The sequence below is a fragment of the Gadus chalcogrammus genome, chromosome 1 (genome assembly GCF_026213295.1).
Source record: "Gadus chalcogrammus isolate NIFS_2021 chromosome 1, NIFS_Gcha_1.0, whole genome shotgun sequence".
Taxonomy (NCBI): domain Eukaryota; kingdom Metazoa; phylum Chordata; class Actinopteri; order Gadiformes; family Gadidae; genus Gadus; species Gadus chalcogrammus.
Genome location: NC_079412.1, coordinates 1627075 through 1653173, shown reverse-complemented (window position 1 = coordinate 1653173; position 26099 = coordinate 1627075). Strand labels below are relative to the sequence as shown.

The 26099-nt window shown below is 47.8% G+C and overlaps 1 protein-coding gene across 1 annotated transcript in view; it reads right to left on the bottom strand.

Moving 5' to 3' along the window:
* LOC130393435 (neurofascin-like) overlaps positions 1–26099 on the bottom strand; it is a 48999-nt gene that overhangs the window by 4439 nt on the left and 18461 nt on the right. The window contains exons 16-31 of the mRNA XM_056604150.1: positions 25938–25982; positions 24734–24835; positions 24248–24445; positions 24038–24108; positions 23009–23231; positions 22748–22863; positions 21582–21792; positions 20632–20754; positions 19801–19974; positions 15575–15799; positions 14140–14262; positions 11469–11618; positions 10246–10377; positions 8446–8481; positions 7139–7205; positions 2991–3032 (exon numbers count right to left, since the gene is read on the bottom strand). Coding sequence (XP_056460125.1) covers positions 2991–3032; positions 7139–7205; positions 8446–8481; positions 10246–10377; positions 11469–11618; positions 14140–14262; positions 15575–15799; positions 19801–19974; positions 20632–20754; positions 21582–21792; positions 22748–22863; positions 23009–23231; positions 24038–24108; positions 24248–24445; positions 24734–24835; positions 25938–25982 — 2038 coding nt within the window. The remainder of the gene's footprint in view (positions 1–2990; positions 3033–7138; positions 7206–8445; positions 8482–10245; positions 10378–11468; positions 11619–14139; positions 14263–15574; positions 15800–19800; positions 19975–20631; positions 20755–21581; positions 21793–22747; positions 22864–23008; positions 23232–24037; positions 24109–24247; positions 24446–24733; positions 24836–25937; positions 25983–26099) is intronic.

Sequence of the window (26099 nt, the reverse complement as noted above, 5' to 3'; positions counted from 1 at the left end):
ATGCATGTTTCAGTGCTCTGGACTAAACAAATAGAGGACCCAGTAAGGTTGGTGGGTGGGTGATTGGAAGGCGACCTAGCTTTATGAAATCAACGCATTCATGGGAATAAGGAGCTTGAAAGATCCTTCCAATGTCATCTACCCAACTTCTTAGCATCTCAATTTTGCTGCAGTTGCAAAATTGTTGTCGTGCAACGGCTTTTCAGTTGTGGCCAAATCGTATTCAGTCGGACCCCTGAAGGGCCACTTCCCCCTCCTCTACTCAGCCCAAGCACTAGCATGCTCAAGCCGAGAGAGGGACACAGAGAGAGAGAGAGAGAGAGAGAGAGAGTGTGACTGGCCCAGCCAAAGACAAGGTACCTGTTCTCGTTCTCATTTTCGTTTTCGTTTTCGTTCCTGTCGGGACAGATGATGCATTTTAGAGAGGGAGAGAGAGTAAGAGAGAGAGAGAGAGAGAGAGAGAGAGAGAGAGAGAGAGAGACAAAGACAGAGAGAGAGAGAGAGCAGAAGAGGTACAGGATGTAGAGAGAATAAGAGAGTCCGAAAGACAAGAGAAAGGAAAGTAGCAAGGAAAGCCCTCCACCATCAGAGGGATGTGAGTGCCCTCATACACCTAGTCATACTGTCCTACACACACACACACACACACACACACACGCACGCACGCACGCACGCACGCACGCACGCACGCACGCACGCACGCACGCACGCACGCACGCACGCACGCACACACGCACGCACACGCACACGCACACAAACACGCACAGGCACGCACATGCATACACTCACGCATGCAGACTCACAAACACACACACACACATATTGAATCACACGTAAAAGCACAAACACACATGTATGTACAAACAACAGCAAACTACCAGCCGAGGTAAGACATTAGTATTGTAGTATTAATCCAGATTCAGACCAGCTTAGAAATGATCCAAGACTGCAAGAGATGTTTATATTAATTAGAGGCAATAATATTAATGAACACATTGGGACCAAATGATGGCTTGCAATGCCAAGGATATGATGCAATGACATGATTTCTGCAAACAACTAGGAAACTCATCTCTGTATTAATGAATTAGCTTTCAACACAGATCAACAATTTCTGTCTTCAGATAGCACGTCCTCTATTTAATATCTTGTCTAATGGAAGATACCCTATTGGTGGGCTGGCTGTGGGGCTGGCTGTTTTCTTCTGACCCCCCAGTCGCTGTTTTCCCCTAAATAAGTTCCTTGTGGGCGTCAAATTGTGCCAAAAAATGCCCCAACTCGGCTTCCCCTAACACTAATGGGGATTCAACTCACTTCCCCTCAAACTGCTGAATCAGACCCCTTGTTCCAGACTCCTGTTTCAGACTCACACTCCTGGTTTCAAACTCCTGGTTCAGACTCCTGGTTCTAAACAGAGTTTTGGTTCAAACTCTGTTTTGAACCAAAACAGAGTTCTGTACCAGCCGAGGGGCAAACTCTCTTTCGGCAACACCCACTGTCACACCATATATAGACCACTCTGGTGGAGATTTCCATGATACATCTTTGAAATGTCAGCTGTCTGAAGGAAACCAAACCCAATTAAAGTCTGAACCTGTATTGAGGCGACTGGAGCGGATCCATGCGTCCCTCCACCCTGGCGCTGTGGGCTTTAAGGATCTCTATGCCAACACGGTCAGGCATGAAGCAACCTGATGTGGCTCTGCAGATCAATGCCTTCCTGACATCCGTATCAAACATTGTTTTTGTTCAATTCTGACTCTGCTTCTCTTCTCATGCTAAGGCTCATCGTCCGATGCTAACAGCTAGCATTTGACCCCCCCAAGGAACCAGGCCTGGCCTCCACCCGTCCATGTCTGTCTGGACCACCTCCTCACCTCACTGTGTATCAGTTGCATCTTAATGTCGTCTCTTGTTTCTAAAAACGTTTCATCAAATTATTTAGACCTGACAAAAAATCACAGGTATATCCAGTGCACAGCAAGCTTGAATCCATTGCACACTAAACTTTTGTTCTTCACTTCCTTTCTGAAAAGACCTGTAGAAAGGAAGGCTTAGCAATTATATTCCTGCATGCTAAATTATGCAACATGTTCCAAAGCAGAATAGAGACCGTTGACTATCAAAGGAACCATCATCAGCGGCATAACAAAGTTTGGTGCAGAATCATCTAGCAACATCTTTTTGTACACTTTGCGCAAGGCATTTTGAGCATCATTTATGCGTATCCTATTTTCTAATAATAATTGCTATTATAGACATCATGTATGATAGACTTAGAACATTACATCGCCACCATTCTTCTGCAAAGTAAAATGTAAAAGAGGGGCAAACTCTCTTTCGGCAACACCCACTGTGTGTGTTACACCATATATAGACCACTCTGGTGGAGATTCCCATGATGCACTGATTTCTAACACAATTATACTCAAGTTAATATTTCTACTTAGATCATAACCCTTACCCTCAACATACCACCTTGACTCAAAATGTATAAATATCTTACCCAATACCTAAAGTAATCTTAAATGTAAAGATCTAACCAATCATAGAACAAAATCTCCACTATTTCTGATTATGATGGACTTCTCCTGTTCACTGATGCATTTTTCAGTGCTCTGGACTAAACAAATAGAGGACCCAGCACGGTAGGTATGTGATTAGAAAGCGACCTTGTTTTATGAAATCAACGCATTCATGGGAATAAGGAGCTCGAAAGATCCTTCTAATGTCATCTAAACAACTTCTTATTATCTCAATTTTGCCGCAGTTGCAAAATTGTTGTCGTGCAACGGCTTTTCAGTGGTGGCAGAATCTTCTTCAGTCGGACCCCTGAAGGGCCACTTCCCCCTCCTCTACTCAGCCCAAGCACTCGTCTGGCATGCTCAAGCCAAGAGAGAGGGAGGGAGAGAGAGGAAGAAATAGGGAAGGAGAAGGAGAGGGAGGGAGGGAGAGAGAGTGAGTGACTTGCCCGGCCAAAGACAAGGTACCTGTTCTCGTTTTCGTTCTCATTTTCGTTTTCGTTTTCGTTCCTGTCGGGACAGATGACGCATTTCAGCATGAGGAGAGTGGAGAGCGAGACAGAAGAGGGAGAGTGAGGGAGAATAAGAGAGAATGAGAGAGAGAGAGAGAGAGAGAGAGAGAGAGAGAGAGAGAGAGAGAGAGAGAGAGAGAGAGAGAGAGAGAGAGAGAGAGAGAGAGAGAGAGAGAGAGAGAGAGAGAGAGAGAGAGACAGAGAGAGAGAGAGAGAGACAGAGACAGAGAGAGAGAGAGAGAGAGAGAGAGAGAGAGAGAGAGAGAGAGAGAGAGAGAGAGAGAAGAGAGAGAGAGAGAGAGAGAGAGAGAGAGAGAGCAGAAGAGGTACAGGATGTAGAGAGAATAAGAGAGTCCGAAAGATAATAGAAAGGTAATTAGCAGGAAAGGTCCTCCACCACAAGAGGAATGTGAGTGCCCTCATACACCTCGTCATACAGTCCTACACACACACACACACACACTCACACACACACACACACACACAGACACACGCTCACATGCATTCACACACACACACACACACACACACACACACACACACACACATACACACACACGCACACATATAGATTAACACATAAAAGCACAGACACATGGATATACAAACAGCAGCAAACTACCAGCCGAGGTGAGACATTAGTATTGTAGTATTATTCCAGATTCAGAGACTCAGTTCAGAAATGACCCAAGACTGCGAGAGATGTTAGGCAACCATATTAATGAACACATTGGGACCAAATGAAGGCTGGCATGCCAGAGATATGATGCGATTAAATTATTTCTGCAATGTATTAGGTTTCAACACAGATCAACAATTTCTTTCTTCAGATAACACGTCCTCTGATTCATATTTAGTCTGAAGGAAGATGTTTTCTTCTGACCCACCAGTCGCTGTTTTCCCTTAAATAAGTTCCTTGTGAGAATCAAATTGTGCCAAAAAACGCCCCAACTTGGCTTCCCCTAACACTAATAAGGATTCAACTCACTTCCCCTCAAACTGCTGGTTCACACTCCAGGTTCAGACTTACACTTCTGGATTCACACTCCTGGTTCCAGACTACTGGTTTCAGACTAACACTTCTGTTTACAGACATCTTTGAAATGTCTGAAGGAAACCAAACCCAATTAAAGACTGAACCTGTATTGAGGCGACTGGAGCGGATCCATGCGTCCCTCCAGCCTGGCGCTGTTCATCTGGGCTTTAAGGATCTCTACGCCAACATGGTCAGGCATGAAGCAACCTGACGTGGCTCTCATTGTTTGTGTTTAATTCTGACCCTGCTTCTCTTCTCATGCTAAGGCTCGTCGTCCGATGCTAACAGCTAGCATTTGACCCCCCCAAGGAACCAGGCCTGGCCTCCACCCGTCCATGTCTGTCTGGACCACCTCCTCACCTTACTGTGTATCAGTTGCACCTTAATGTCGTCTCTTGTTTCTAAAACCTATTAGAAGCTTAAAACTATTGCACACTAATTTTTTTTACTTCACTTCCTTCCTGAAAAGACCTGTAGAAAGGAAGGCTTAGCAATTCTACTCCTGCATGCTAAATGATGCAACTTGTTTCAAAGCAGAATAGAGACCGTTGACTATCAAAGGAACTACATCACCTGCATGACAAAATTTGCGGCAGAATCATTTAGCAACATTATTTTGTACACTTTGTGCAAGGCATTTTTAACGTAATTTAAGGTTTATCATTGTGATAGTATTATTACAATATACATAATATATTATAGACTTAAAACATTACATCGCCACTATTCTTCTGCAAAAGTAAAATGTAAAAGAGGCGCAAACTCTCTTTTTGCCACACCCACTGTGGGTGACGCACCATATATAGACCACTCTGGTGGAGATTCCCATGATGCACTGTTTTCCAAACAGTTATACTCAGGTCAATATTTATACTGGGATCATAACCCTTACCCTCAACATACCACCTTGACTCAAATGTAATATCTTAACCAATACCTAAATTAATCGTAGACCTAAAGATCTAACTAATTCATAGAACATGTGTTCTTGGAATCCAAACACAACCAAAACTATTTCTGATTGCATGTTTCAGTGCTCTGGTCTAGAGATGACCAAACGCATTCATGGGAATAAGGAGCTCGAAAGATCCTTCCAATGTCATCTACACAACTTCTTAGCATCTCAATTTTGCCGCAGTTGCAAAATTTTTGTTGTGCAACGGCTTTTCAGTGGTGGCCGAATCTTCTTCAGTCGGACACCCGAAGGGCCATTTCCCCCTCCTCTACTCAGCCCAAGCACTCGTCTGGCATGCTCAAGCCGAGAGAGAGGGAGAGAGGGAGAGGGAGAGAGAGGGAGGGTGAGAGAATGGGGGGGGGAAATAGAGTGACTCGCCCGGCAAAAGACAAGGTACCTGTTCTCTTTTTCGTTCTCATTTTCGTTTTCGTTATCATTTTCGTTCCTGCCGGGACAGATGACGCATTTCAGCATAAAGAGAGTGGGGGGCGAGACAGAAGAGGGATAGAGAGAGAATGAGAGAGAGAGTAGAAAAGGAGTGAGAGCGGAAGAGGTAAGAGAGAGTCCGAAAGACAAGAGAAAGGAAAGTAGCAAGGAAAGTCCTCCACCATCAGAGGGATGTGAGTGCCCTCATACACTTAGTCATACTGTCCTACACACACACACACACACACACACACACACACACACACACACACACACACACACACACACACACACACACACACACACACACACACACACACACACACACACACACACACACACACACGTACGTGCACACACACACACACAAGCGCACACACCCACACACACACACACACGCACAGATGCACGCACACACACAGACACACATACAGACACGCACGCATGCACACACACACACACACCTGCACGCACCCACACATGCACGCACGGATGCACACACACACACATTTAGATTTAAAAGTAAAAGCACACACACATGGATATACAACAGCAGCAAACTAACAGCCAAGGTAAGACATTAGTATTGTAGTATTCGATCCAGATTCGGACAAGCTTAGAAATGACCCCAGACTGCAAGAGATGTTAGGCATTCATATTATTGAACACATTATGACCCAATGATGGCTGGCATGCCAGGGATATGATACAATTACATGATTTCTGCTACCATGAATCACCTTTGTATTTATGAGGTTTTAACTCCGATTTTAAATGTAACCCAATATTGGTAATCAAACGTGAATTAATATATCTTCATCATTTATATTACTTTCTTCCTAAAATTATACAATATTTCCTGAACTTGCAACTGTAAAGCATATGTTTTAGTATTCTTTGACTGACCAATTATCTTTTGAACACATTAATGCAAAATACATAGAAGATGTAAATATACTACACAATAAATGTCCTGAATATATGTTCTGTCCTTCAGGAGATCAAACAAAAGTAGATTCACGGTTGTTAAATTAGTACATTCTACTGGGCGTTAAAGAATCATTTGCAGCGCGCTGTCGACAGTTTTAGTGTGTAGAGACGCACACTTGTTGAGTAAATCTGAGAAAGGCTGTTAATAATCAACCATTAGCAGTGGTGGCTTTAGTTGTTAACAGGTGTTTACAGTGAGAGAGGCTGAGAGAGAGAGAGAGATTCCACGTGTGATCAGCGGGACCTGTAAGAAGGACAAACCACAGTCACTCAGCAGCAGCCACTGACACTGCAGCTCAGCAGCGCCCCCACAAGGAGATACTGAGACACTACAGAATAGTGGGAGCTCAGCAGCGCCCCACAGGAGATACTGAGACACTACAGCCCAGTGGGAGCTCAGCATCACCCCTAAGGAGATATTGAGGCACTGCAGACCAGCTGGAAGCTCATCATCGCCCCACAGGAGATACTGAGACACTGTTACATTTTCGAAGAAGTATATCTCACGTGATCAGAAGTCTGGTGTCTGTGCAGAAAAACAAACCATTCACACACGTTCCCACACACTGTTGATACAACTTGTTGTGCAGAGCGTCACATGCTAGGTGTGAGAAGTAGCAGTTGTCTACACTGCCTCTAGTACACAGCAGTGAGCTAAAGAATGAATTCTGAGGTGTTTCCTAGCTGCTGTACTTACTGGTAATCAAAAGAGCCGTCCTCTTTCTGGTCAACCGGGTCCAAGGCTAGGTCCTTTTTATCTCGCACTGAGGAAATAAAAAGGTTGTTATTAGTTCTGCCTTTCTGCTCATTTTGAAGGATTCTTACTTATAGATTGCGATGTTCGCTCATACGAATACAAAAATAAGTAAATAAAATGAACCACCAAAGTTAAGTACATGTGTGGGGAAACATTAGCAATAGCTTGTTGGCTAGCATGAGCCACTAGTCAAAGTGAAAGTGAAACACCTTGACCCCTGGAGATTAGGTGGTAAAGGTCATAGGACGCCACTGTCTTGCGACCAACTGTAACAGACCATTACCTTGAATAAATCTACAAATTTCTCTTGGTTTGAACTTTGTTGGAAAACATTGGGATAATGTTATTACACAAATCATTTAACACAGAAATCTTTTAACATAGGTGGAGTTATTTTTAGACATTTTAATGCATAAAAGCTGCACATTATACTTTCACAAACACAGAGACATGAATAGTCATTATGTATTAATGTACATAAATACACACACATATTAATAAACAATATAAATTGTTGTGAAAGCTTAGTTAGTCGGTCACTGGTAGTTTCATTTCAGTTGATATCTGGTCTTGTAGCTAGTAACTCTGCCCAATAAATCACAGTGGTGGCAACATGTTGGGATTAGGATTATTATCATCATAATTATTAGGGTTCATATTTTTATTATTATGATAATTGAAGAGGAGGTTTTGGGAATGGGGGTGTCGGCGAGGACACAGGGTTTTCCAGTCAGAGTTCCAAGTTTATAGTTTTATTTTCCAAAGATGCGAGCAGGAATGTATGGATGTGTGTAGGTCGGTAGGTGTGATGATAATGTGTAGCTAGGTGTGATGGGTAGGTATTTAGGTAGGATGTGTGAGGATAAGGCGGGATGTGTGGCTAAGGTAGGATTTGTGTGTGGCTAAGGTGTGTGGCTAAGGTAGGATGTGTGTGTGGCTAAGGTGTGTGGCTAAGGTAGGATGTGTCTGTGGCTAAGGTGTGGTAGGTAGGATGTAATTAACTGATTGATATGGGCTAATTGGGAAAATGAAGGGGCGAATAAAGGGGTGTAGCTCTGGGTCTGTGAGGTGATGAGAGAAACGGATAATCTTCCAAACAATAATAGTTGTTGTTATTATTATTGTCATTGATCATTATTATTATTATTCTCATCATTATTATGATTCCATGCTTACATCTCTGGGTATTAACCTTTAGGTGTTTTAGTCTTTGTTAGAATAAACCACATAAACCAAACCGCACCTACCGAAAACCTTTGAGCAACCAGCGAGGCACTCGCCACCTACACATTATGGAAACTGAAAACATTAACAGAAGTCTAGATATTTTATGAGTAGCCATTCTCCACCTACACAATATAGAAACTGAAAAATATTAACAGAACTCAAGACGTTTTAGTAGCCATATCGCTCAAAGCTGCTGGCTTGATCTTTGTTTTTTTGTTGCGATCCAATTTATGAAACAAATTGTTTAGTAGTTGCTACCATATGTAAGGGATAATGCCCTTTGTGGTGTCCGTTATCAGGAATTAATGGACAACGCGGAGACCTTAGAACCGTCCAACGTGAAGCGGAGGACGGTTGCCTCCGTCAAGTCCATTAGTTCCTGATTATGGACACCTCAAAGGGCATTATCCCACTTATACCATGGTCACTTGCCAAAGACAATAAATTAAGACCATTCATTCATATTTTCATGCGTTTTACAATCCAAGTATAACGGTTTTCAAAAGCCATAATTTAGTTTCCCTGGTAGCGCCTGAGGGTTTGACTCATACCTGGAACAATCATTACCCTCCCGTAAGGTTCTCAGGCAACGGAAACGTTGTTCCCTCCTCTAGTAAATAGGACAGACTTTAGATACGACTTGGCAACTGGAGGTACTCTAGTCCGCTCAGCTGAGCATGAGCCAGAGAGCTAACGTTATGTATTGTACATATTTTGTACACATACTCTAGGGTCTATAACATATAACCGCGTCGTCTGATTACAGTTTAATTCATTTTTCATAATCGACCAACTCTCGTTTTGAAGACTAATCACCACAGCAATCGTTTCGATGCGAATCGCGACGGTCTATACTTTCAACATAAAGTGTACATATTTATAATTTGAAATACGTCCCAGCATTTATACATATCATTTAGCAGCTCTCGTTTTGAAGGCTGAACAGAAAAATTTGACTGGATCTACTTAGTAGGTGTCCATATATCAGTGATTAACGGAAACCCTGCAGTCAATCAGAATCTAGTATTCCCCCAGACTAGGTATAAATATGTATAAACATACAGTATAGTAGCAAGAATGGCTATCAGATCCCTGCAGGTATTGGTCTTCCCAGTTCTGTGACTTTCTGTTTCCTGTTAAACCCCCCCCCCCTCCCCATTGATGCTCTCAGCGAACACGTCGTCCCTGAGCTTCTCTCAAGGCATGGGCGAACATTCTGCCCTAACCCATTTCACAGAAGAAGGGTTTCTTCAGAAAACACACCTGGCTGCATTAAAGATAACCCTTGTTTGCTGTGACGCACTCCCCACCGAAGGGACCAATCCAGCACCGTTGTTTCAAATCACAACACTGATTTGAAACAACTGTTGCCATGCGTATGTGTGCATGTCGGTGTGTGTGTGTGTGTGGGTGTGTTTGTGTGTGTGTGTGTGTGTGTGTGTGTGTGTGTGTGTGTGTGTGTGTGTGTGTGTGTGTGTGTGTGTGTGTGTGTGTGTGTGTGTGTGTGTGTGTGTGTGTGTGTGTGTGTGTGTGTGTGTGTGCACGTGTACATGTGTGTGCGTGTGTTTGTGTCTAAGTGTTTGTGTGTGTGTGCGCGTGTGTGTGTGTGTGTGTGTGTGTGTGTGTGTGTGTGTGTGTGCGTGCGTGCGTGCGTGCGTGCGTGCGTGCGTGCGTGCGTGCGTGCGTGCGTGCGTGCGTGCGTGCGTGCGTGCGTGCGTGCGTGCGTGCGTGCGTGCGTGCGTGCGTGCGTGTGTGTGTGCGTGCGTGCGTGCGTGTGTGCGTGCGTGCGTGTGTGTGTGTGTGTGTGTGTCTGGGCTCACCTGGATACTTCCCACCTCGACTCCTCTTGATGAAGCAGACGATGAGGAGGATGAGGATGATGAGGGCGATGGCGCACATCAGCCCGATGAACCAGCCCTGAGTGGCGATGTCCACCTGATCCTTACTGTAGGCTGAGGGCACACACACACACACACACACACACACACACACACACACACACACACACACACACACACACACACACACACACACACACACACACACACACAATCACACACACACACACACATACACACACATACACATAAACACACACGCACACACACACACACAAAGACAGAAAGAGGGATAGACAGGAAACATAGGGAGAGTAAGCATGATACGTAGGACCATCAATAGGTGAGGATGAGCCATTTCGTGATGTCAGTTCGTGACCTGGCATTGGACATTAAAGATGGCAGGTGTCAGCTATGGGGTCCCATCAAAAAAATAGCAGTATGTTGAATCTCCTCATGAGACTAAGTTTTTGTCTGGTCAACTTAATGCCATTTCTCAATTATCATAAAGCAAGTAAGAAGTGTCCATAATAATGTTTCCAACCGCGCTCAACCGCACACAGATTGAAGTACAAGACTGAGGAGTCTGCTGGATTACCTATAGAGAAATGAGCTGCATCCCTGATATACATTTGGTAAGCTTGGTTTCCTGGTCTAAACAGCGTGCAGGGCCCAAACAGCGGCCGCAGCTCGGTGTTTAACCATATCGTTGGGACACGGCCGATAGAATGATGAAGGCTGACACACAACGGCCACGGCCCAGCGCCTCACACAAAGAAAAACGCACAATACAACACTGCAACTGTCTGGCGGGAAAATGAACACACAAAGATGAATACATCCCTCATGTGATCAAAACAGATGCACAAATGTTCAGCGACTAGCAGCTTAACAACCTTGTACTAACGTAAATTGTCGCTCTGTACAGATGAGTTCAACCTCCCGGAGGCTAGAGGCTGAGTCATGCACCCTCTCTACAGCTCCATCCCTCTCTCACCAGCGTCCACTAGAGGGCGCCCTTAGTGTCCTAGACTGGAGGGATACATTTCCATTCAGTTACCGCCATCTCCCGCAAAAATCTACGTAAAACCGCTCGCTCTCCTCTCCGAAGTGTCCCTGCTAAAGTGCCGTCGGCACGCAGCGGTTGCCATGACAGCAATCCCCCCCCCCTGTGGGGGCGGGGACAGCCGGAGGCGTGGTCTCACCTGTGCCGGTCTCAAAGGTGAACGACTGGCTGCTGATATCGTGGTGTTCGTGGGAGTACACCCGCAGACGGTACTTGGCCCCCTCGATCAGGTCGCCCACCTTAATGGGGGGCTGCTGTTTGACAGGCACAGTCCTTACTGTTCCGTTGCCTTAGAGACACAATGCAGAGGAGACGAGAGAGCGGCGGTCACTCTCCAGTCGCGTCTGGATGGAACCACTTGTGATCAGGGCCATGATGCAGGGGGCCACCTTGGACCAGGACCAGAGGGTAGGGTTGGGTTGGGTTCCCAGTGGATTGCATTGAGCCAGAACAAGGCAGTGCTCAGCCCCCTGAGGAAAACCTCTCCTGCTGGGTTATGTGTGTTCATGTGTCTTAATAAGCTGAGCTTTTTAGAGCCAGTAAAGCTTCTACTTTCTCTCTGGGTCATGAGCTCTACTTCAGTGAGAAACCAGTGGACCAATGCTCAGAGCAGCAGGTGCTGCTTCAGGTAATGTTTTACTCTAGTCCAGTTCCATAATACTGAACTCAAGGTGTAGTTTTCTCTGTGGGTGGTACAGTGATAGCTAAGCTAGCTAAAAAACTAAGCAGTAGAGTGGAGGCTAGCAAAGCTTTGTTTGTCTCATTTATCCATTGACCCAAACTCAATTTCAGAAAACAAACCAAATAAAGATCAAAAAGTAACCAAAGACTCAAATCGAAACCTCAGGCGCAGCACTCAACATAGCTAGTGCCAGTTGATGTCAGGTACCATCAGCTGCCACTAGCTCAGCTCTTTCACCAGAGGCGGTGCTGTTGCTGAGGATTGATTGAAAAATGAAAGCTCCCTCATCTTTCCGGTGAAAGATGGGTTGGTCAGTGTGAGGCAGAGCCTGGAGCAACAGAAGGGGGCTGCAGGGAGTCATGCACCATGCCATATGCACAATGACACCAGCCGCAGTGAGGGCATGGGCTGCACCATCCCTCCATCCACCGCCTGGCCGGAGGTGAACGACTGGAGGATCCAGGACCACCAGGCAGACCTCCCATGCGTGGGACAACACAGTGCTCCGGGAACTCTTGCCCCCCGGACAGATGCTGATCAGCCCTTGTATTGTTATTGGAGGCAGGCATTAGTGTTTCATCGTTTGGAATCAGAGGTGATGGAATGAGTGGAGCACGACCGCTGTCCCTGACAGCTTCTATATATACAATATTTCGAAAATAAATACAATATTTTCAGAAACTCTTAAGATGTATAGAAGCCATGTGGCTGTCAAGGAATATCGTGGCTCGGCCAGTCAATGTTTAGCAACGATGTGCTCTGACACAAGCTTACAATGGCAGCCAATCTACAAATTAATTTACATATTATGAAAAAGTGTATGTGTGGAGATGTGTTTTGACGCGTCATTCAACAATAAAGCGATGTATTTTGAGCAAGCCGACGTACGCATGGACACACTCAAATAGGCTACATTCATCAAAACACAAAGCAGCAACTCCAACACCAAGGTCAGCTCAACAGCCAATCACAGCAAGTCAGGCATGTCTGCATGGCAAACGAAGCGATAGGATTGGTGCACAGTTCAGGCAACAGCAGTGAAATAATGATCAATTTATAAAAGAGTGTGACAGGCGACACCGACGCAATGTGCATAAGAGACAGGAGGACAGCGTTCACAGTTATGAGGAAAGAGGAGTGTAGGATATCTTTAAAGTACAGGTTTTAAAGAAATGTATGTATTTTCAATTTGAGCTTTCTGTGTAAAGAGAAAGCGAGAGAGTGACAGAAAACTCATTGAACGTACTGCAGGGCCTGTAGCCAATCGTAAAAAAGGTCCTGATGAAGGAACTGACTCTCATGGAGAGGTACTCCCCTTGTTGAAGGGTTCTTTCAGTCTTAGTGTATCTTCTATCTTGCATGGCTCAAAAATGAATATAGTATTCATTGAAAAGACGGATGATGCTTGTGCAATTACAAACATCGAGATAAGATGCTTTGAGTAAGAATCAGATTGGTCACAGCCTTGAATAGCTTTCAAATTGAACTTTTTACTGGAAAATGAATTGAATGTGTGATAATGTACTGGTTTTGAATACGATTGTATGAGTTTGCTTGATTAAAAAATAAATCAATGAAGCAGAATTGAGTAATATGAACCTAGCCAGTTGATCATTGTAAAATATATACATACAAATGTATCCTATCAATTGTAATTTCTAAATGTTCTAATTTCCCTAGATTCATAAAACATGACCTGATTCAGTTCAGCTAGCCTTTCTTGCTCCAGACTTAATCTGAATCAGATATGCAACATAAGGCTTATGAACACATCGCCAAAAGTTTTTGGTAAACGTATTCAAAACAGTCTATACTCTGAGCTAAATTAAATCTCCTACTACTCTACTACTCTACTACTATCTATTTGTTTTCCATCAGCATGACTCTGAGTCCTTCAAGGAGGCATTGGTATGTCTGGCCCCCTCTGCCTGGACTAGCCTGCAGAGAGGGCTACAGTTACAGGATCTTATCACTCTAGTATCAGTCAGTCTATTGGAAAATCCCAAATGTAAATGATTTAAAGTACTAAGTACTATTATTTTCGTTATTATGTCTGATGAGCCTATCGAGTGGCTTGGGGTGGGCCTACTGCGGCCCTCCTTGTCTTAAGCGTCTATTGGGCTCTTACTGTCCAGCGTGAACTCAATGACAAACTCGGTGGTGCCGGGCGGGAAGTTGTGGGTCCAGTTGACGTTAGCGTAGTTACTGTTAGGCTTCACCGTCAGGTTCCAGATCTCCCGACCCGGGGCCACTACACAGGGGTCAAAGGTCAGAGGGTCCAGGGCATATGGGGTTCATAGATCAAAGCAACAACACGCAGGCACACACATACACACACATGCACACGCACACACACACACACAGACACACACACAGAAAGGGTTCATCGATCACAGCATCAACACACAGGCACACACATTCACACACACACGCACGAACACACACACACACACACACACACACACACACCCACACACACACAGAAGGGTTCATCTATCACAGCATCAACACGCAGGCACACACATACACACACACACACACACACACACACACACACACACACACACACACACACACACACACACACACACACACACACACACACACACACACACACACACACACACACACACACACACACACACACACACAATCACAGGGCTGTATGCATCTGCCCATTCATACTATCCAACTGAGATGAGGATCAGAAGGACTCTGGGTTTGTGGACTGCTTGGGATCTGTTTCTTTAAACAACATGTCGCATTGCACTAAGTATGTTTGCTGCCTCTCCAGCAGCATAAACACACTAGGCTGGTAGGTCTGCATGGCACTCTGGGCTGTACACCTCACTTTACATCACAGAGTACCATGGTATACACTGACAAGAATATACCTCCAAAGTTCCGGGAATAGTCTGCAATACGTCAATTCCCACTCATATATTCATCAACTTTAACCTGTTGATATCAACAAACTCACAAACAATTCTCTTTTCTGTAGGTACCTATGAATCTCAGTCTATTCAGTGAGCAATAAGCATTGTTTTCTCATAGACTGAAACACATGATACTACTTACGTTATATAGTAATAACGTAAAAAGGATTTTCAGCACAAGAAACCCATGGCTCACTTCTAGGTAAGAGAGGATCAAGTACCGAGATGTATCATCACTCAATTAGGTGGTTCTTGTTAAATAAATGTTCAATAATTCTGTCTATACGCTCTCAGAAAGACATTTTCCCTTGCGATTTCATCACTTGCAATTCATATTCAATACAGCTAGGCTACAGCTAGGCTACAGCTAGGCTACAGCTAGGCTACAGCCAGGTACGCTGAGGCCCCGCCTCTCAATCCACAGGCTGCAGCCCCCAAAACAAGAGCAGCATATCAGAATGGAGCCCCCAAAACCGAGTATCTCTCGCTTGCTCAGGTGAAGAGAATCACACGAACACCAGGCAGACGGGGTTCGCCTGACAACCACATCAACAGCAACAGCAACCCCCATGACGGGCATGCGAACGCCAGGTTACGTAGGCCCCGCGCGCCGCCGTGTTGTTGTACCCAAAACGTTCTGATCGGGCCGCTTGGTGGCGACCAGCAGAGGGGTGGTGGCGGGAGCCTCGGTGGTGGTTGTAGTAGCGGCGGTGGTGGTGGTGGTGGAGGGGGTCGTAGTAGTAGCAGTAGTAGAGGTTGTGGTACTTATGGTGGTCGGAGCAACGGTGGTCGGAGGGAGGGGAGGAGGAGTAGGAGGGACAGAGGTAGAGTCGCCGTCGTCGGTTAGCTCGACTACAGCGAGGAGGAGGAGAAGGAGGAGGAGGAGAGGGAGGAGAGGGAGGATGGGGAGGGAGAGGAGGGGGGGAGGGGGAGGAGGAGGTGGAGGAGGAGGAAGAGGCGGAAGAGGAGGAGGAGAGGGAGGGGGAGGAGGGGGGGAGGAGGAGGAGAAGGGGGAGGAGGAGGAGGAGGAGGAGGAGGAGAGAGAGGGTGGGGAGGGGGGAGGAGGAGGAGGAGGAGAGGGAGGGAGGGGAGGATGGGAGGAGGAGGAGAGGGAGGGGAGGAGGGGGGAGGGTTGGGAAGGAGGAGGAGGAGGAGAGGGAGGGGGGAGGAGGAGAGGGTTGGGGAGGAGGGGGGGAGGAGGTGGAGAGGGAGGGGGAGGAGGAGGAGAGGGTTGGGGAGGAAGGGGGGAGGAGGAGGAGGAGAGGGATGAGGAGAGAGCATAGGGTCAGACAAAGTTGAAGGTATCAAACACAACTTGAAACACACATGCACGGTTAATCAATTTACCTAAAATGAAGGATGATTAGGAAAGCTTTTATGGATGACAATAGCACCACCTAGAGGTCAACTATGCATATTACAAAAGGTGCACATTTTTGAGATTGGGGATGGAACTTTAAGTCTGGAAAAGCTGGAAAAAGCTGCGGTTTGCATGTGTTGATGGCTAATCCTAAATGAGTTTTTCTTTTCTTTCAATACAACTGTGTCTCTAACGTTCCCCATGCCACCTTTTGCTCAGCAGCACTGCCCATGGGCCTGTGAGCCAGCAGGCAGCTCGGTCTCTCATTTACATTACATTTACAATTTTTTTGGTAGCCACTTTTATCCAAAGCGACTGACAGTGATTCTTAGACATATTCACTCATCGATGGCAGACTCAACCATGCAAGGTGAATGCCGGCTGGTCAGGAGCAGTCAGGGGGAGGTGTCTCGCTCAGGGACACCTCAACACTCGAGGAGCCGGGGATGGAGCTAGCAACCTTCCGGTTACAAGTCCACCTGCTCTAACTCCTGAGCCAGGCCGACCCCCATCTCTCCTCAGTACTGGGGTTGCAGCACAGAGCAGCATGCGGCTCCTTACCTCAACGACGCCTTGCTCTGCGGCCTCTGACCAGTGGCTACAGGCAGCACATGAGATGCAGTGGCAGGCTGTTTGGGTGCATGGGTTAAAATGAACAGCAGGCACGTGAGAGAGCGAGCTGGTCAGCCAGTTAGGGGTCAGGCAGCAGACGACGTCCCATCCCCCCCTTCCCACCTCCACATATCCACAGGCAAGATGCTGGCGCAAGCCCCCCCGTCTCATCGAGTGGCAGGAAGGTGAGCCAATGCCGTACTCAATGTGCGTCATTAGAGCCCGGGTGCAAAACGGATGGAGGAGGAGGTGGGGTCAGGGTCAAGGTGAACCCTACGACAACGTGAAGACAGCTGCTGCTCTAGTACGTGAGCTCTGCAGGATGCCTTTCTATGTGCATATGATCTGGCAGAAAACAGTGCCTTTGGATAGGTGATGTTACTGAAGCAGTGGTTTGCTCTGATTTTAGTGGTGTGAGCCCTGAACGCACACAGGTCACTATGCATCAAAGATGAAAACAGAACAAACCAGACCCACAGATCATCCTAGTCGCTCTGGTGAGAGTCCTATCGGATTGGATTACACAGCAATACATAGCCTAATCAGATGTCTGACGAACGCTGGATTGGTGCCTCCAGAAGGGTTATTAAAGCATATCAATAAATAACCAAATAAAAGCAATTTCCTAAGATGTGTTTGTTTGGGAAACAGGCATAACCCTAGCCCTAACACTGAGCAACCACGACACTACCAAGTGTCAGCTACAGGGGGCAGCAGCACGCTCTGGGTGGACCTGGACTGTGCTGTTGACAAGATGGCGAGATGGACTGAAGACGGGTGAATAAACATGGTGGAGGGGACGGAAATGAAACATCAAAATACTGAGCAGGGGACAAGCAGATGGACAGCCAGCCACGCCCTCCCCCCACCTCCCAAAGCAGCGTTACCTAGCCCTGGGGCGTCGGTGCCAGGGCCTGTAAAGCTCCCTGTCCGAAGAAGGAGAGAAGGAGAGAGCACAGAGAGCACAACGAAGGCACACATCAAACAGAGAAGAGGCTCACCAACACAGGAGAGAGAGACCGACATGGGACGAGAGACACTCATTAGGGTTAGAACAGGAGGAAGAAAGGATGGGGAGAGGAGGGGGGGGCTCAGGGAGAGAGAGCCAGCGAGACTCTGAGAGAATAGGAGTGTGTGACACACAGGACGAAGATGTGGACACTGTGGGTATGTGTGTGTGCACGTGCATGTCTGATAATGTGTGTGTATGTGTGTGTATGTGCGCTCCAATTATAGCCAATCTCAGTAACTACGGACTGATGATTGAAGGAAGCATTAGCATGGACATCTCTTAGAGAATGACCGTCAGTAACAAAGCACCCTGTAATTACAACTGTACACACACACACACACACACACGCACGCATGCACACACGCACGCACGCACACGCGAGCGCACACACACACACACACACACACACACACACACACACACACACACACACACACACACACACACACACACACACACACACACACACACACACACACACACACACAGTTACACATACACACACACAGATATATATAGTGCTATTGTGGTCAGGCAGTGCAGAGCCTGTGTGCCTTAAAGGACAGCTTCTCCGTGAATGGACGGCTTGGCTTTTGTGTGTGTAACTCTTATCTAGGCAGAGACCTTCACAGTAAAAGCGTCTGCCACACAATCCGGAGCAACCTGGTTCTCATGCCATGGAGCGGGCATCGTTACACCGTCCCCAACACAAAGAGCAGCGTCGGGGTAAGATGTCTGGTCTGGTGTGCTCCACCTCCTCTGCATCTCGCCGGAGGACAGTGCCCAGACTTGGACCCAAGATGTGGGACTGACCTCCCTGAGCTGTGCTCCTTTTCTCTCGATTGCCGGGACTGTAATCTAAGAGATGGGCTTTGTGTTCTCTGAATAATAAGAGAGATCCTCTCCTCGTCATGAGAACCAGGCCTGCTGCTTGTTTTCTGAGATTAGATTGGTTGTTTCGGCCGCTTATGACAGGGCTAAGGATGCTGTTGTTATCATTCATCTGTCAGTCCACTTTTGAATGGACTAGTAACCTCATTTAGATTGAGATGTGTGTCCTTCTCCCTTTTGTCCTTTACATGAGACGACTACATTAGAGCACTCTGGTTGTTTGTTTGGAGGGGAATAATGAAGCTTCACTAGTTTCTCTCTACTCTCTGTTGCTTTGCCCCCAAAACCAAACCAAAGGCAGGGAGGGGAGAGAGGTGGTCAGCCAGAGAGTGGAGGGAGCCTAGCAGAACATCATGTTCAGAGGAGGACTTAGCTGCTCAGCAAGAGCTTGGCCAATCCCACGTCAGTAATATAACGCACTGTATCCGACTGCAGGCAGCACATGTATTGTAACTAGGTATTTCACAATGCACATGCCTTTGTCTCTGTTCTGTCATCTTATTAAATGGGTTTTATTAAAGCAAACAAATATCTTCTGTGTCTACATTGATCATATGATCAATGGAGATATAGACATGCCATACATTGAAATGCTGCCAACTTTGCTAGAGGGTCTTCCATGCATTTTCAACATTCCTTTATACTTCCTAAATCCTATCCTTGCTGTGTGTGTGTGTGTCTTTGCATGCGTGCGTGCTTGCATGTGCGCCCCAAATTGTGTGTGTGTACGTGTGCCCACATGGATGAGTGTGTGTGCGTGTGGGTGTGTGTGTGTGTGTATGTGTGTGTGTGTGGTGTGTGTGTGTGTGTGTGTGTGTGTGTGTGTGTGTGTGTGTGTGTGTGTGTGTGTGTGTGTGTGTGTGTGTGTGTGTGTGTGTGTGTGTGTGTGTGTGTGTGTGTGTGTGTGTGTGTGTGTGTGTGTGTGTGCATGTGTGTGTGCGTGTCTGCGTGTGTGTGCATGTGTGTGTGCGTGCTCACCCTCGTTGGCCGAGCGGGGGAACTCCCCAGTGAAGGCCTCCCCGGCACCCACCTGGGTGAGGGCGGACAGGAAGAACTTGTAGCGCATGGCGCGGTCGGGCAGACGCATGGTGTACTGCGTGATGTTGGGGGGGAAGGTCTCCAGGCGATACGGCCCTAGCTTGGAGCCGTTCACTAACACACGGGACAGAGGGTTCAGGGGTCAGACAAGGTCCGGGTGCTGGGGTCCTGGGAGCTATGTGGTTAGCCCAGGTGCAACTCAGGACGTGCAGATGCAGATATAAAAGATCCCATATCATGCGTTTTTAGGCTTAATAATTGCATTTGGGGGTACTACTAGAATAGGGTTCGATGCCTGTATGTTAGAAATACCCCTTATTAATCTCAAACTGTTCATTTCTGCAAAATCAATTTCAGCGTCTTTCAAAAACGGTCTGATTTGTTGTCAACGTCTTATTCCTGGGTCAGCAAATTCAGACAGAAGTTGTAAACATTGCAGGTTGCGACTTCTGCCCTTCAGCATGGCACACTGCACAGGCTGACGTCACACTGTTACTGAAGTCAACTTTGAGTGCAAACAAGCTGTTTCAGGCACTTTGAGGGGCGTTTTCCTGAATACTCCCCCTGGCTCGGACTTCAATTTTCTAACGTAGCAGACGGAAAACATATAAACAATCGTCATATAACAGTCTAAAGCTAAGGGAATAGTCGAAAAAAATAAAATAAAAGGCCTCGGTGGCCTTCAGCACTTTGGTGCCCTGGTTGAGGAGCTCAGAGATGTGCTCTTCAATAGCATCCCGAGCTCTCCAGGGTTGTTTGAGCGAAGCCCACCTGTATGGTACTTGAGTTGGTAGCCAATCAGGACGCCGTTTGGCTCCAGGGGCTTGTCCCACTGCAGGTGGATGGTGTCTAAGGCCCTCTTGACTATCTCAAAGTACTTTGGGGCGTCCGGCACTTTGTAAACACACACACACACACACACAGATACACACACATGCACACAAAAAATATAAACATAAATATGGGAACTGCCGAGCACGACGAACTTCATTAATTATCAGACAAATACAATATCTAACTTTAACACTACTCACCATCCTCCCCCTCCCCCTCCCCTCCTCCTCCTCCCCCTCCCCCTCCCCCTCTCCTCCTCCTCTTCCACTTCCTCCTCCCCTCCCTCCTCCCCCTCCTCCTCCCCCTCCTCCTCCTCCTCCTCCCCCTCCTCCTCCCCCTCCTCCTCCCTCCTCCTCCCCCTCCTCCTCCCCTCCCTCCTCCTTCTCCCCCTCCTCCTTCTCCCCCTCCTCCCCCTCCTCCTCCTCCCCTCCCTCCTCCACCCCTCCCTCCTCCTCCTCCTCCCCCCTCCTCCCCTCCCTCCTCTTCCTCCTCCTCTCCCTCCTCTTCCTCCTCCTCTCCCTCCTCCCCCTCCTCTTCCTCCTCCTCCCCTCCTCCTCCCCTCCTCCTCCCCTCCTCCTCCTCCCCTCCCTCCTCTTCCTCCTCCTCTCCTCCTCCTCCGTCTCCCCCTCCTCCTCCTCCTCCTCCTCCGTCTCCCCCTCCTCCTCCCCCTTCTCCCCCTCCTCCCCTCCTCCTTCTCTTCCTCCTCCTCCCTCTCCTCACCCTCGTCCTCCTCTTCCTCCACCTCCTCCTCCCCCTCCTCCCCCTCCTCGTCTTCCTCCTCCTCCTCCTCTTCCCCCTCCTCCCCCTCCTCCTCCTCTTCCCCCTCCTCCCCCTCCTCGGCCTCCTAACAGTGGGGGGGGGGGGGGGGGGGTTGGTGTGCTGCTCACCTCCCTCCTTGGTGCGAACCTCCACGGTGTTGCTGGGGGGGCCCTCGTGGCCCCTGTTGGCCACCACCATCAGCATCCTGTAGTGGGAGAAGGGCACCAGCCCTCCCAGCACGGCACTGGGCCGCTGGGCGATGCTGTAGAAGCCCCTGGTCATCTTCTCCTGGGACACGCGCAGCCCCTTCAGCAGACTGGCCTCGCGCCAGTAGTACAGCTACAGAGGTCAGAGGTCAGAGGTCAGAGGCAAGGGGTCAGGTTGAGGAGGATAGAAGATATAAGGATACGGGGCAGAGATGAGCAGAGTGAAGCTGAAGATGATTCAGGATTCAGTGTTTTACCAACAGGCAAACGTGTGTCTCTATGGTCTCGGAATGTGTTGTGTGTGTGTTGTGTAGTTCGCCTGGATTCTGCATAGCCCACCCCTCTAACCCCTCCTTAGTACTGTATGCTGCACGGCCTGGCACTTAATGTATGCACTTATTGTATGTCGTATATAGCTATAGTTCTTAGTTGTGTAGAATCCTATCCTAGCTATCTTTGTTGTGTACGGGGAATGGGTTAACCTAGTGATTGTTAGTGCTTTGCACTTGGTTATATGAACATTCTCACTGTACCGACAGTGATATATTGCTGCTTTCTTCTGACAAATGTACTTATTGTTAGTCACGTTGGATAGAAGCGTCTGCTAAATGCCCTAAATGTAAATGTAAAATATTGTTTGTCCGTTTGGACGGGAGTCAAACCTGCATTCTATCACCTTGTACTGCTGCTATTCACGCCATAATAAATATGTGAACTACAACGTTTCTGAAGATAAAACGCATCCATCATTTGAGTCAATGGACCAAGGGAATTGTCCTCTATAAAAGGTTTTATTCTGGTCAATGAATAAATTGTTAATTGTGTATATTCCTGGAATCACATTGGGGTCTAGAGGACACAGCATTTACACAAAGTCCTGACCTAGCTTATATGTAACATTGTATTTGTTGCCATTGGCGTGCGTGCATGCGTGTGTGTGTGTGTGTGTGTGTGCGTCTGAGCATGTGCGTGTGCCTGCGTGTGTGTGTATGTGAGCATGTGCGCGTCTGAACATGGGCGTGTGCGTGTGCCTGCGTGTGTGCGTGTCTGAGCATGTGCGTGTGCGTGCGTGTGCGTGTGTGTGTTACCCTATACTCCTTGAACTCCCCCATGACCGAGCTGGGGTCCACCGGGTTCCAGTGGATGGTGACCGAGGTGCTGTCCACGTTTGACACGCGCAGGTTGGTGGGGGCGTCGGTGGGCTCTGAGGGACATCGGAGGGCTGCCATTAGAACACGTCTTCTCAAAGCCTCTCCTTCTCCCTTCCTCTTTCCCCTCGCCTTCCCTCCCTTTCCCTCCCCTTCCCGTTCTTTCCCGGCCTCGTGTTCCTCGGGACGGCCCCAACTCACTGTCCTCCCCGGAGTATCCTGTGGCGACGTTGGAGGTGGGTCCGGCGCCGTGGTCGTTCAGTGCCTGGATCCTGATCTCGTAGGGGACGTAGGTATCGGTGTCGTGCACCACGTGCTTGGAGCCCGTCGTGGTCACGTTGCTCCAGGCCTCGCCCGTGTCCTTCCTCCTCCACCACAGCTGGTAGTGCAGGTTGGGGCCGTTCCTTTCCACGTTGAGCAGGGGCTGCACCGAGGGGGAGAGGGACAGGGCGTCACCGGAGGGGAGGGGGGCAGGGGGGCATTTAAGAGCTCCTTAAGGCCATGAGAGTTAAGGACAGAGCTCCTTAAGGTTAGAGAGTTAAGGACAGAGCTCCTTAAGGCCATCGGAGTTAAGGACAGAGCTCCTTAAGGCCATGAGATTTAAGGACAGAGCTCCTTAAGTTTAGAGAGTTAAGGACAGAGCTCCTTAAGGTTAGAGAGCTAAGGACAGAGCTCCTTAAGGTTAGAGAGTTAAGGACAGACCACTTTAACGCCATGTGAGTTTTTTCAACATTGGCAATAAAAATAAAAACACTCTGCAGAAGAAGAATCTGCAGACCAATCAGGTCCTCACAACCTAGCTAAAGCACTACCAAAGGACAAGTGGCCCTCAAAACAAATCAGAGCAGCAGATTCACTGTACGCACTGAAACACAAGATCAGACACTGATCATATAACATAAAATTAATTAAGAAGAGGGTTCAGAACAGCGTATCTCTAGATAGCCTGTCTCACCTCCCAGCTGATCTCATTTTGTTCTCGGTTTACCCAGCCTGTCTCACCTCCAGCTGATCTCATATTGTTCTGATACTCAGCCTGTCTCACCGCCAGCTGATCCCATCTTGGTCTCAGCCTGTCTCGCCTCCAGCTGATCTCATCTTGTTCTCAGCCTGTCTCACCTCCACCTGATCTCATATTGTTCTCAGCCTGTCTCACCTCCAGCTGATCTCATCTTGTCCTCAGCCTGTCTCACCTCCACCTGATCTCATATTGTTCTCAGCCTGTCTCACCTCCCAGCTGATCTCCATGTTGTTCTTCTTGGTGCCCCACCCCTGCAGGCCGCTGGGGATGACGTCGGGTGCTGGAAACACAGAGACACCCCCATTACTCCCTGATCTCCCCCTCACTCTCCGGGCGAGCGACCTTCCCCACAGGAAGGGGTTTGATGCTGCATGGACGACTAATGGACCGTTGATCACGGTAACTGCTATGAGCCTCACACGCGCCGCTGGTCTTGTAGCGGGGCGAGGGGTGGCTGGGCGCGCTCTGCCCCACTGAGTTGATGGCGATGACCCGGAACTGGTAGTTGATGAAGGGGGAGAGCTGCAGGATGACCGAGTTCAGGTCCCCGGGGTAGCTGGTCAGATTCTGCCAAGAGCCGGGCTCCCAGCGATCCTCCTCATACTGGACCAGGAACTCTGAGAGGGAGAGGGAGAGAGGGAGAGAGGGAGGGGGGGAGAGAGAGGGAGGGAGGGGGGAGAGAGGGAATAAATTAACATTAGGATAATATCACATGCTGTGCATTTTTGCAGAGATGTGCATGTGTATCTATGCTTTGTGTGATTGTGATGTGTGTGTGTGTGTGTGTGTGTGTGTGTGTCTGTGTGTGTGTGTGTGTGTGTGTGTGTGTGTGTGTGTGTGTGTGTGTGTGTGTGTGTGTGTGTGTGTGTGTGTGTGTGTGTGTGTGTGTGTGTGTGTGTACTGACGGGTGATGACACTGTTGTGGTCGTTTCCAGGGATCCAGGTGAGACGAACGCTACGGACCGCCAGGTCGGACAGGTCCAGGTCCATCGGAGGGTCCGGGCGGTCTGGGGGGAGCAAGACAAATCAGAGGGGCTGTACACACACACACACTCACAGACACACGCACACACGCTCACAAGCCCACACACACATGCACATACACACACATACACACACACACACACACACATGCACACAAATAAACACACAGACACACACACACACATACAAGTACACAGACACACAAACGCACACATACACACACACACGCATAGATCCGCACACACTCATACACTCATACTCAACCACATACACACACATGCAAAAATAGACACACACACACACACATACATATATGTTTGCAAACACAGATGCACAAACACACAAGGGTTTGGGGGGGGGTAAAAAATGAGGTAAATTAGTGAACCAATGGGAGGAAAAGGGATAATAAAAGGAGGGTGAGAAAGACAGAATGATATGATAATATCTAGCATCAGCCCACAGACCAGACTCTGTTGGGAACGATGTCATCTGGACAAGCGGAAAGGACTTGCTTCAACCAATCTGGACCTAAAGCCTAAAGCCTATCTATCTATCTATCTTCATTCCTACAGTGATCAAAACTTATCCTAATGCACATTCATAACTACCTCAGACGTTGGTCACTCTCTACGACCTGAACCAATCATGTCACCTCCCCAGCCTCATATGGTAGGTGTCCAGAGGCTGGGCTTATCATGAGGAGGACAGCCGAGACCGCAGACCCTTACCAGCGCTGTCATCGTAGGAAAAACACAGGTGTGACTCATAAGACTGACCTGGGGTCTGTTCTATGAACCAGGGCAGACAAGTAGACCACAAGATCACTAGTGTAGTCCCAAGCTGTTTCCTGGTACATTAAGAGACCTGTCTTCACTAGTGTAGTCTCAACCTGCTCCCTGGGACATGAATAGCACATATCATATAAGTGACTCATTTCAGTGGTGTTATGAGTGAAGCTGAGTTGGTGTGACGACGAGAAGGGTCTATTGAAACGATGAAGGATGAGAAAGAGTGGAACACAAACTCCAAAGAATGAGAGAAAGAACACAGTGACAGAATAACTAATAAGAGGAAAGCAGGAGATGGTGAATGAAGCATCCACACGTTTGAAGCCCTGTTTTTTACCTGGGGGCAAGGCGCTAGATACTGAGGGGTTGAAGGAGACTTCCTCTGTCAGGGAAGGGGGAGGGCGGGGCAAAGGTTAAAGTTCACAGGTTAGTCTACCAGCCAATCAGCAAGGTTAAATCTAGCTTGGATTGGGTTATAGTTCACACTACGCACATAATC